This window comes from Pollicipes pollicipes, unplaced genomic scaffold, assembly GCF_011947565.3.
Source record: "Pollicipes pollicipes isolate AB1234 unplaced genomic scaffold, Ppol_2.1 Scaffold_1600;HRSCAF=1878_pilon_pilon_pilon, whole genome shotgun sequence".
NCBI classification, from domain to species: Eukaryota; Metazoa; Arthropoda; class Thecostraca; order Pollicipedomorpha; family Pollicipedidae; genus Pollicipes; species Pollicipes pollicipes.
Genome location: NW_023595962.1, coordinates 12,503,325 through 12,516,238, shown reverse-complemented (window position 1 = coordinate 12,516,238; position 12,914 = coordinate 12,503,325). Strand labels below are relative to the sequence as shown.

Here is a 12,914-nt window from a genome sequence, read left to right as displayed (position 1 = left end):
TATCCCTATCTCTCCCGTCTTCTCTCTATCTTTTATATCGCACTTCTATTGTTGGCCTTCTGGTGGAATATGGCGGCTCTGGATTTTGAGCACTACGTGTCACGTGACTTTTTCTGAGCAATCTTCCTCGATGCGTAGCCGATTGTAAGACCCTGGGCAAGTCTAGAGTCGAGCCGGCGGACAGTATCACCTCCTTCCCCCTCCTGGCAGGACGAGCCTAAGTATGTGGAGCACGCGAAGAGGCCGGAGACCGTCAGTCTGCCAGACCGGAGCTCGCCGCAGCAGCCCGACAGTCGAACACGTTCGCCCGGAGCCAGACCGAAGGCCAGAGGACCGAGTCCGGCAGCGCAGTAAAACACAGCGCACTTTCAGAAATGTAGAACATCATGACAGCCGTTGGGAATCAACTGGAAACTTCTCGCTGGCAGAAGCAGGCTTTATTGCGAAGAAATGATCGAACTGCTTGTGATTTTACGTCTCCAGCTAGTAACATCAGGAAGTTTGATGCAAACATGCTCGGTCATTCACTTCACCGCAGATTCTCGCAGGCGTGCGATTCCACATCAGCAAACACATAGCAGGCGCATTTTATCGAGAAATATATGAAGTGCATGTTATGTTTGGATAAACCAGAAATACAGAATGAATACTTTTCCGTTGCGTCATGGAAAAATCTAGTCACTACGATTGCACCACCATCCACCAAGCGGTTTACTGACTTTGTCTATCCCGCAGTTGCTCCGTAGCTTAATTGCTACATCCGCGCTGAGTAGGACGATTCCTAGGGTTGTCTCGATTTGAATTTTTGTGAGTGTTTTGTCGCCCCCGCTATGTAAAGGTTTGTCCTAAAGCCGGTTTCCCTTCCCCATGCCCTTATACTGCCCTGGAGTATTACGTGAATACAGGCAAGGGTGGACTGTCACAAAGTTGCCTTCTTAGCCTTTTTAGCCGTAAACTACTTCACTGCAGAGAAATGAATACCGTATGATAAATAATGAAAAAAAAAAAACAGCAATTGAAAAATGCCGCCCGCCAAAATGGAGTGGGCCAGATTAGTCCATTTGATGCATGATGACAAAAGAATATTTAAAATTGCTCTTAAACCGAAATAGAGTGGGCTACATCCACTGAAACACTCACGTGGGGGATGGGGGGGGGGTGGGGGGGGGGGGTTAGATCACCGGCTCCATAGCTTGGCCCCAAATATTTTACTCAAATCACCGCCCCTGGCTCCTTTTTGATAACAGCCTAGCTAAGCTTCCAACTTGTTGCGTGAAGCCAGTTAGAGACGTGTGCAACATCTGGGGCGAAGTTCAAAAGCACACTCTGGTGAAGCCTCAAGGCCAGTGCATCTTATGATATTATCGATTGCCACTCTTGTTACCAATAAAGTATAATAAGCTACTAAATGTTATCGTTATCGTATCCACTGATTTACCTTTGTGTTCTTACCCGCCCCCGCCCCCCCCCCCTCCCTCTCAATATAATGTAGCAAGCATTGAAATGTAACAGGACCGCCATGTGGAAAAGCCATCGATCCATACTCGAGACCCAGCCCCGAGTATTCGGAGGGAATCGATCAAAAAACACTGACTGGTAGAAGTCAATGATTTATTTAACCCTGGCTTATCCATTCGCTGCGCCGAAACATGTGGCTTTCAGTGACGGTCGATGTACTGTTCAAGTTTTGTCGGATAAATTTGGAAAACGCGGAGATATAGAGAAATCTGGCGCCGGCAGTAGGGGCCCAAATCAATGACATTTCATAGATCATGAGACTGAACGCAGTGAGAGCCCACTTAATGCGGGTTTTCTGTTTGCGCAGAACCTCTTGGGAAAAGTAAGACGTTTTGAGACTATAACGCATCGTTAAGGCTCAGCAGATAGATTGGACCTACAATCTGGAGAAATCGGCAGCACACTACGTGACCTGGCGACAATAGTCCCCGCGCGCCATCTCCTCCCATCGGCTGATCCCATTGTTCTACGAGAGGCATCCCTGCCTCTAGCCTGACCGCCGGCACCGTCTCCCGACAATGGTCCGACGCGACGGCCGCCCGCGCCGGGACAGGAAGCTCCGCCCACCGGCTGTGACGTCACGCTCGCTGGGGATAAAGCCGCGGCCGCTGCTGGGCAGGGTGCTGGATGTCGCTGGAGGGCACCACGGGAGCTGACGGGGCAGTGAGTGCAGGTCAGTTATATCGCAACTCAGCGCGACCGCATCCCTCCCCGCTTAAATGACTGTTTTGCTGATGGGGAAGCTATCAGGGAAGTTCGGTTTAGTTAATGCTGACAGGAATTTCACGAGCCATTGCCATTGACAGTATGCAATGTCACCGTTTTAACGCCGTTTGTGTAGGTGGGCGTCTCGCTGGCCGCATTACGTGCTGAGTTAACTCTCGCCGGCGCTACGTAAGCTGTTAAGTGTATTTGCGAAGAAAAGACGGTAGTTATAGCCTTTTTCCTCGGAGAAAAACCAGGAGAACGGATAAAGGCATGTTGCCGAATATCAACCTACCTATGTCTCCATCCTCCTGGTTTTGCTCCGAGGAATAAGGCTATTATTACTGTCTGGTCTATGTGAATAATGTTCCTGGTGAATGCACCGGACGACTTACATCCGCGCGAAGATTATTCAAATAGATAAGGCAGAAGTAATTACCCCATTCCTCAGCGAAAAAACAGGAAAATGGAGATGTAGATGTGTTGATATTTCGGCAACATACATTCATCGAAATATGCCTTTTAATGTAACATGCTTTTATGCTTTCCACTTCTGCTATTGTTTCAATAAAGGCACGTTGCCGAAACATCAACCCATATTCTTTGAGCTGAATATCTCCATTTTCCTAATGTTTTTCTCTTGGGAATGAGGCTATTACTAGTGCCTTAGCTCGCCGTGCTGGTTACAGACGGGTGTGTAATGCTTATGCTGGGATGTCCACGGAACCATAATGCTGTCACACACATGCTGCATTGCGACAAGGCGCCGGAAGCCCTCAGAGGATACACCTTTGTGGGATGCGCTATGATCCTGATCGTGTTATGCATTAGCTGGGACGCCCGGCGATGCCCGGATGAAATGGAGAAAGGTGTGCTCCAAGGAAAGGATTGGATACAGTTGGATTTTGTTTCATGGCCGAAATTGCCTCCAAAGAAGGCATTCTGGAGCAATGCAGTCAATAAAATATAAAGAATACAGCGCCACCAGACGGTTAATTTACAGAAAACGAACGTCATCAGCATCAATATCAGTATATTGGAAATCATCCACGTAGTGGCTGTTACGGTTTCATATCAAGGTCATGTTTTAAATATCATACAGGTGGAGTACAGACACACTCAAAAATTATTCGATAAAATGATACGAGTAATAGTGCCATAATTGACACGATCAAAGAGTTAAAATAGACTTACCTATGCCATACGGGCCTGATCAGATCAGTGGCTAGTGGACAGTGGTCAAAATCACATCACGTATGGAGGTCTTAAGCAACTCAGTGCTGTGGCATGTGACTGTGGGTGACTGGTAACTAGTCTGTTCGTCACACAGTAGCTTATGTTACGCAGCGGGTAAATGAACAGGCGTTTTTTTCACCCATCGCTCAGTTTATGTATGTGAAATCTTTTTGTTGCATATTTTAGCTTTCACGCTATGTCTCTTCGAAACTGGCAGATATGCACTTGATTAGTACGCCACTTCCGGTATTTTCGCTGCTCTGATAGGTTTCACATGTCGCGGGATGGATCATCCCCAATGCTAACCCTATTGTTTCTACCGTCTTGACTAACCCGATAAGGCAGGCTTGTTCGTGCCGCACCACGCACGGTGGTCCGATCTATACCACGCGCGGTGGTCCATCTGCACCACGCACGGTGGTCCATCTATACCACGCATGGTGGTCCAATCTGCACCACGTATGGTGATCCGATCTGGACCACGCATGGTGATCGGATTTGCACCTCGCACGGTGGTCCATCTACACCACGCATGGCGGTCCAATCTGCACCATGCATGGTGGTCCAATCTGCACCACCCATGGTGGTCCGATCTGCACCACGCATGGTGGTCCAATCTGCACCACGCACGGTGGTCGGATCTGCACCGATGTGTGGCATAAACCTTCCTCCCGTCCTTGCTGACTCAGAGTACATGAGATTTCGGGGGTCAATCTCCGACGGGCCTTGAGTTATTAGAGGCCAAACGTTCCAACAGTTTCCACACAGTTTTCCGTACTTTATTTTCTGCATTCAGCGTTTAGAGCGTTAAGTTTTTTTACCGTTTTTGACTCGACTGTCAACGTTTCTATCTCAGAATTTACCTAACTTTCAATTTCGGTATTTCGGTTTCTGAACATGAATGTCACAATAAAGTTTACAAGTAGGCAGTGGTCAAAAAAGTTATCCCCTATTAATGTCATGCGTATACACGAATAAAATGTATTTTTCTCTTCATGTGCCTTAAGTTATATATGTATCTAGATGGATATATCAGTCTAATGTGTTTTTCTCTTTATGTACTTTACGTTATATCTGTATACCAGCCTTTCACCAGGACAACGCCGGCAGGTACTTGGCCTGCGCCGCGTCCTGTGACGTCACGCGCCCATCGAGCGGCATCAGGGCTCGGCGGGATGGTCACCTTCGCAGACGGATGCTGCCTTCCGGTTCTGCTGCTCTTCCTGAGCCGGCTGTCGGCAGTCTCGTCATTAGCAGGTGATCACTGATCGAGCGGCGCGGGCGGCCCGACCAAACCTCCCGACGTACGTGTGTGTGTGTGTGTGTGTGTGTGTGTGTGGTGTGTGTGTGTGTGTGTGTGTGTGTGTGTGTGTGTGTGTGTGTGCGCGTGTGTGTGCGTGCGTGTGCGTGTGCATGTGTGTGCGTGTGCGTGTGCATGTGTGTGTGTGTGTGTGTGTGCGTGCACATGGCAACGAGGTCGAACGGCCGACCTGAACCGCCAGACGTGTGTGAACCGCATTTTGACGACCTTTGAAATGCGGCCTATCGCGGGGTTTACACTGCTGCCATTTAAATGAGCCGTCCACTTGTCACACATCAGCTCATATACGCAGCACCCAACGATCCGCTGTAGGTAGTTGTAGGAGAGGGGTTGGACTCGTAATCCAGTCACACGGGTCGTATTCTAACTAGTCCACTTAACTACTTTACTTTAGTCTAGGGGCGAGTGACCTGGCCGGCCCAACCAGCTGGGATCGGTCAGCTGGCAACCGACCAAAGAGGGCTGGTGTGGCGTCATGGTCCTGAACCCGATCGTAATCTTATCATATCGTAGCACTTTGATTGCATGAATTATGACTCTTCGCGGTGCTTCCTAGCTGAAGGAGATCGTAGACAAACTGCCGGACAAGCTTAAAGAGAACGACTGGGCTGTTGCGTCCAGGGTTCGCTCAACAGGGTCTATACTAATAAACACCTCGTCTCCCTTATACTATATGACGTATTGCCAGATAATAAACTATGAATATACCAGATCAATACACTAGAATCCAATATACTAGACTGTAATTCGATGGTGCATCAGCGCGCCTGTAGTTGTGAACAGCCAGCCGAATAAATAAGGTAGCGTTGCGTCAGTGGTGAAAACAAGAAGGGCGGAAGGACCGGGGGCGTAGTTGAGTTGGGGCCTGACCAATGAGAAATGACGAAACCTACCCGAAAAACTTTAACAAACGGTTTACGCTACGGATTTACGCCACTCTTTTGTCATAGTGGGAGGGGGGGGGGGGGGGCTTGAGTCCAGCCTGGGAAGATGGAGACCTCCAAAAGCTGAATAGGAAACTACTTCCTGAGAAGGAATTTTATCGTATCACGGCTGGATACTTTAAGAGATATGTGTCTCAGCAATAATCACTTAAGCGTAGCTTTGCACCATAAGATCTTGTTCACCAAATAGGCAAAAATGCACTGAACCATTGTGAGCAGTGGTTTATAGCTCTGCACCATTAAGGTTAACTTATTTAAGTTATGAACCCTCAAACTTACCGTGTTAGTTAATCTTCTGAAAATGCTCGAGCCTGTAATTCCTCAGCCGTTGCTCTGATCCATCTGAAAATGGCACAGCTGAGATTGGAGTATAAGATAACTCAATGCTAATATTTGGAGCGCAATCAGAAATGAGGAGTGTTTTCCCCTTTTTGCCCGTTTTTTATTTAAAAAACGGGCAAAATTTTAGCCTCTTCACGTGCCCATTTGCCGTGGAATGGACCAGGGCTCCTCCGTGGCTAACATGCATCTGGATGCACCATGTAGAGAGGAGGTGGTGTATCATCGGAATCTGTGGCTCAGCGCGGGCCGTCCATAGCGTATATGGATGACGTCTAACCTTGCAGTTATGCCTGATATTTATATTCCATGGAGAACTGATCAAGCCTGCGCTTTAATGCTCTGCCTACGAGAGTTTCTCGCCTTTGCCCTACGAGGGGAGGGACTCGGATCCCCCTTCGCCGCCCACATGCCTAGAAAAAAGTAAGCTTGCGCGGCAGGGGGAATAACATTGGAAGCGTTTTCCAGAGAAAGGTAGGTGAAAAGCAGTGAATATGACCTTTGACGGGCTCAATTAGGTTCTACGGGCACTCAATAGCCGACTCCTTTTACCCCAACAGGCAATGCGAAAAACGGTGTCGTGAATAGTCCTTGACAAGCTCTATCGCATAGGCACTAATGAGCGGTAACAGATGCAATATATCATATGTCATGCCAGGCCAAAAGGGATGAACTCTGTTGTTGTTGTTGCACTGAGGCGTGCGGCTATAGCAAGACTTAAACAACCTGCATCATGGCCAGAACTGAGATTAAAGGGCCTTTTAAAGCTGTCATACCGGTACTATAAGGTTTCAGTTACAGACTTAACACGCGCTCAGGTGGAGGAGCCAAATTGACCGGCGAAGGTTTTTTCAGAATGGTTTCCGAACGGCGCGGCACAGCCGCGCCAAGTTCTGCATACCGTAGACAATTGACTAGCGGATCGCTTGACATCAAAATTTAGGTGTATCTCGTAAGGTTGCTGACCTATGGCAGGTCAAAGTCAGACCATGGCTTCAGCAAAGGCGATTTCTAAGGAATCGTCTAATCTGATAAATAATTGAGTGTTCAACGAAGCCATACATCTCTTAAATGCTTCCTTAGGCACTACAAATATTGAATGAGCAAATAACGTTGACCCAAGGTCAGGTATGAAGGTCAGACGAGTCACAGCCAACCTGATTTATTTCTCTAGATCTTGCTGTACGGGGTAGTTTGTGGTGCTCATTTCTAATTTATTGACAGCGGGAACGGCATTATACATTTTTCATTGACTTTTTAGAGGTTAGAAAGGGTCATTGACCTAAGATGACCCGAATCGCCATTTTGTTTTATAAACATACTGCCTAACGTAATTTTGTCGCTTACTCAAATGCAAAACTCAGAGCAGTCTTGTATGATGTTAGTCACCATGACCTTCAAAAGGTCAAAAAAGGTCACTGAAGTCAAATGGGCTTTTGACCTTTTGCTTAGAAACAGTTTCCTATGTTCTGGGGGCACTTTGGTGACCAATCTAGAATTTCACCTTGCTTGACCTTATTTGACCTGAGGGTCGTAGCCTGAGAAGTTCAAACTATGACCTAAGTGAGTTCACGTACAGGTAAAGATACCCTGCAAATTTGGTGTCTCTAGCTCTCTTTATTCTTGAGATCTCAAGGGAGTCAAATTGACCTCCACCCGAGCGAAGGGTATCTAGCCGGCCACCCGGGCGCGTGTTAACGGGGTCTTAATCTGGTCGAAAAAGACGAATTCGATCTATGTTGACTTTGAATGATCTGACCTTATGAAGACCGCCAGACTGGCGGCAATGCACTTCAGAGTGGGGAGATGATTGAAAGAACAGCCAAGACAAGGTCTTCAGGATGGACTAGACGGAATGGACGGGATGGGTGGACTTTGACAAAAAATGCGCTATTTGTCATATCTGACTAAGATATAACGACACGCCATCGGCGTTGAGAAAGAGGTCATGGATCATGACCGGTCAACATCGGAAATTTCAAATTTTTGAACATATATCAAAATGATGCAACTTGGGCATCGAAAATTTAGCACCATGCTCAAGATCGTTTGGAAATTATTCCGAAAAAAACTCAAAGAAAGGAGGAATGCTGCCCAATCCTCTCTATAGGAGAAGGACTCACTTCTTGGGGCCTTTTTGTCTGGATCTGGTTAAAAGCTTCCATGATGATTTGTTGTGCGTTTCTTAATCTGGTACAAATTTTAGCTCTATCAAGCAGAGCGACCTCATATTCGTTATCGGCTGTATGGTTTTATGCATCAGACGTCGGCGAAAATGACTCGTTGGTCCCGTCAACTTTCATAGAAATAATCGGCTGAAATTCACCGTGGCTAGTACGTAATTCACAAATGCTAGACGTTTTCCAGTACCAAAAGTAAGCCACACAACGTGCGTTGATCTGTCAAAAATACCATGAGTCTGAAGGAAACATCGAACATCCAGGCCTCACAATTGTGCACGTGGAGTTGCTACCGCCCTTTATCGCGTAAGGTATGGTAAATTATCCACTTCACCAATGCGTGCCCTGATCGCCATCCCATGCTTGTGCTGGACCAGTGCATCTGGCTGGCGTTTGCCATCGGAGGTGGAGCCATTGCCCAAATATCCAACACGGCCCGCCCGATGTACACCACTGATCGTGAAAAACATCATTCTCTTCTGATAGATGAGTAAGTCATCTACTATTCCAAGAAGTTCACAAGTGCATCCAGTTCCTCGTCCTTTGAAATCGGTTCCCGTTTCCAAACGCACTCGGCGTCTACATCACGACTGCTTGCTGATCTTTCGTCTTTGACATTTATTTTAACCATTCTGAAATGCGAAAAGCTCATTCTCGAAGTGACATGACAAATTTTGAAGCCTTTCAACTTTTTCATCAGGTTTTGCTCACTTTTGGACGCTACTCAGGTGAACGCATATGCAGCTAGACAAAAAGTAGGCTGCATAAGTATTGACCGCTTACGAATATATATATTGAAATTATATTATCGTAAGCGGACCTCCTGTTGACCCCCAGACATCGTGGAATTTGTACAAATTCATAGAATTCTGAAACAAAGGTGAGAGATACTCAAACAAAACTCCGTTTTGCTTTTGCGATTTATCAAGGCCTTAGAATATTACCATAGCGGCACTCCCACCACGCCACTGTCTATAAGCTTGATACTCATGTCGATAAGGCATGCGTTGCTGTTCGCTGACCGCCGTAACACAGCTGTGTCGACGTTTCAGCGGACGTCACTCCACACCATCCAGATGCGTTCCGTGCGGGCTTGTCTATCCGAGGCGTCCTTCCGCGCCGACACGGAGATACGAGGTCCACGAAGACACCGACCTACCGCGAAGCCATCACCCCCGTCCCGGAGCTCGATCAACTGGTGACACTTCCCGAAGCGGAGATCGACATTGAGAACTCAGCCCGCGCAATCTCCGCTGGCAACGAGGACTCGTCAGGCGTCCTTCACTCGGAGCCCGCCAATGAAACAGAATACCCCTCAGCGGACCTGCTCCGTAACCTTGCACGAGCTTGGCGAGGTGGCCGCGTCACGCGGTCTGCGACCGTCTCAGCATCGTCGGGTCGGCCGAAGGCCAAGAAAAGCAGGTATCGTTCGTTTGCCGCCCACAGCTCACCGCTGTGGAGCGACGCTGCGGCGGCAACACCGCAGGGGCTGCCGGAGCTGCCGCAGCAACCCAGCGCGCTGGTGCGGCAGCTGCACGCGCTGCCCCGGTGGCCGGACGCGCTGCTGCGCCGCGTGAGCGCGCTGCCGCAACGAGAGACGCGCGCCTCGCCACCCACCTGCGCGCGCCCCCAGCGCCGCCTCGCCGCGCCGGAAGTGGGCGCCTTCCGGTCGGCTGCGGGCGGCGCGGTGGAGAGGCGGGGCATGTTCCGCTCTCAGGCGGCCGCGGGCTCGCCGTTCCTGGCCGACCTCGACCGCATGTCCGCCTGGCTCGGGCTCTCGCGGCGGCCCCTGCGGATGCCGGAAGGCCGGCTGGCAGGCAGGCTGACGCCGTTCAAGAAGACCTCCGGCTCCGCGGTCGGTGCGTTCGTCGTCGACGGCGGCGACACGACCCCGCTCACACCTGACCAGGTCATCCCCTCTGGGCGACAGCTGTACCAGACCGCCGACCACCCTCACGGAACGCTTGGTCAGCCCGCGGAACCAGACCTGACCTTCGAAGGAGACGTGCAGCCGCTCGACGCAGTCAGTCATCCCTTCCCAGCACTTCATGACCCCTACGATGCGGTTGACCGAGAGGCCAAGGCGGAGAAGCGGCGCGTGTACCTGGGGCCGGAGGCGGCCGGCGGCTGGCTGGGGTTCCTCCTGCGCCACTGGGACGGCGACGTCAGGCAGGAGCGCTCTCGGCAGCTGCTGCACCCTGCTGGCGACCGGCCGGACTGGCGACAGGCGGCGCACGAGTCGCCGGCCCCGGCGCTTAGCTAGGGTCAGCTGACGAGGGAGGTCGGGGTCATGGTGAGTACGGGTCGGCTGGTCCCACGCTGATCATGGTCAGGGCACCGGGTTGGGTCCTACGCTGAGACTATATCACGAGAGATCTGGTGGCAGCCGTTGGTAGACTGCTCCGTGCGTTTAAGAAGAATATGCCCCAGCCAACAAGTTTCCGAATTTGGATTGCGTTTTGCGCAAGTGTAGTAAGGATGATCGACACAGGGGATCTTTAATTAAATATCTGTTTGAAGCCCTTGGCCTTGATGTTTTTCCGTCCCTCCAAACCTTTGTAGCGCATTGTGCAATGGAATATTTTCGACATGGGTTTTTCATATACCTAGGATTCATGTCTGAATGAATACATACACAACCTATAAATATACGGATTTTAGTATTACCATTTTGTCGCGTTGTGCTTATCAGCACTCTCCTTGTTGTTAACGAGAGCGACAGTCCGGTGAGGTCTACTACAACAATTTAAAGATTTACGACCCGCTGTCATACTTTTTTATCATAAATATCTGCAACCACTGACACCAGCCTCAGGTGTTTACTAAAAGGAGATCTGTCGCTCCATAAATGTTGCACTGTGTAAATTTGTACCGATTTGTTGAACATTTGGACCGGAGCTGATTTTTCTGCAGCTTTGCAATTGAACAAAATGTATCCTTCTCTTTCGATGAATGTGGGGAGCAAAACATTTTCAGCTCGCTTGCAAATCCATTTGTAGCATGCCGTTTGCTGATATGTACTGACCACTCCTTGCGCGCGGGCAGACCTCCGAAGTTGATGTACATGTGGCTGAGCTCTTCTTTGTATGTGCATAGTCGCACGTGCCACTGTGCTTGCGTACGTTTAGGCTTGTTCATTAAACGCAGCGGGACAAATCGACGCGATACAGGGATGCGCACGAAATGTTTGGAGCAGCAGTTCGTAACATTCCAAGCAAGAAAAGGTTGCCACCTTTGGAGGCTTTCAAAGGGAATAAGGTAGGACATATGCCCGTAAACTCATCACTGATGGCATTGTTGCTCGTACCATCGTCCCCGACTAGTGTGCTAGTGCCTGCATTACGCAGCGTAGACGCACACCAACACACTACACGAGCACGGTAGCCGAGGCAATTGTGTCATACGTAATTTTAACTCCTGGTCTTAATCGTTCCGTAATATTATGGTCATCACTGTTGTGCACATGCACTAGACTAACTTGCATTGGGTATTCGTGAACCCCTCCAAGAATGTAGTCGCATGCGTGCATCACACAGCCTCCTGATTGATAGAGAGCGAAGCTAGAACAGTGAGCGATAGATGGAGCTGGAGCCGTCACTCAGCAGGGTAAAATACAAAACCTTCACTCTGTCAACGATCAAGTTCTGCAGTCACGGAGTTGCCCTCTGAATAGCTAAAATGAAGACAAAAAAATGTATTTTCACCGGTACCAGTTAAGAGGAGTTGCAGTGGTTCATAAAAGTCGTATGTTTCATTGCTTTAAATGCTTGTTAAATTCCCACGTCGTTCATGGGTGTAATCCGTTCGAAGAAATGTAGTGATCGCGCTTAAAAGACTCAAGTGCCATTTACTCCCAACACAATCACGCCTAGCATCGGGAAAGCCGTGCTTTTACATGCAAAGGCACGAATAATGCATCAAATTAAAGCCAGATTACCTCCCTGGAATTCTGGGACACAATTATCGTATACACATAAGTAAAAGACTTCAACACGTGAGACGTGACGTACAGCGAGCCTCGGTAGCGAAGTTGGTCTCTTGCCACGCCTGGAGCTGTACCGAAGCTGACGCTGAAGCCGAAGCTAACGTCGCCCTTCCCTGCAGTGATGGCAAGCCTGCCGCGATGAAGAAGGGCAGCTGCGGCTTCCACCAGCGCGCCCACCTGCCGCTGGCACAGCGCAAGACGAACAGCATCCCGCCCAGCCTGCCTCACAACGGCCCAGCCGTCGTGACGTCATGGGGGGTGACGTCACAAGTGGCGCGTGAGTGCCGCGCAGAACAGAGCTGGGAGTGGTTTGAAATAAACCGCATGTGTGTACGCGTTTTCTTCGGACTTGGTCAGAGCAGCACGGAGAAAACACTGCTGGTGCTACTGTGCGTCATGGGGTCACATGTCACCATGTCATCCGACATGGTGCATGACACTTGCTCATGACACCTGTCACCTGGTGACACGCTCATCATGGCACCTGACATTCGCCGATATTAGATTATAGACATATGCAATTTCCCTCATTTCATTGGTGGGCCATAGCTTGAGTCACGCTACATCAGTCTCAGACTGCCGGCGGTCACGGCACATCAGTCTCAGACTGCCAGCGGTCACGGCACATCATTCACAGACAACCAGACGTTACGGGACATCAGGCTCAGACTGCCAGACGTTTCGGG

At 49.5% G+C, this 12,914-nt stretch overlaps 1 protein-coding gene and 1 long non-coding RNA gene across 2 annotated transcripts; both read left to right on the top strand.

Moving 5' to 3' along the window:
* Positions 1 to 1,650: 1,650 nt before the first annotated feature.
* LOC119090257 (uncharacterized) lies at positions 1,651 to 9,752 on the top strand. Its single transcript, XR_005093204.1, has 3 exons — positions 1,651 to 2,191; positions 4,570 to 4,716; positions 9,296 to 9,752. It is a non-coding gene; the product is annotated as an uncharacterized LOC119090257 (long non-coding RNA).
* A 169-nt stretch (positions 9,753 to 9,921) lies between these two features.
* Positions 9,922 to 12,498, top strand: LOC119090246 (uncharacterized). The gene is made up of 2 exons (XM_037213034.1): positions 9,922 to 10,536; positions 12,348 to 12,498. Exon 1 carries the CDS (start codon positions 9,946 to 9,948, stop codon positions 10,504 to 10,506), a length of 561 nt encoding a protein of 186 aa, XP_037068929.1. The 5' UTR covers positions 9,922 to 9,945; the 3' UTR covers positions 10,507 to 10,536; positions 12,348 to 12,498.
* Positions 12,499 to 12,914: the final 416 nt, after the last annotated feature.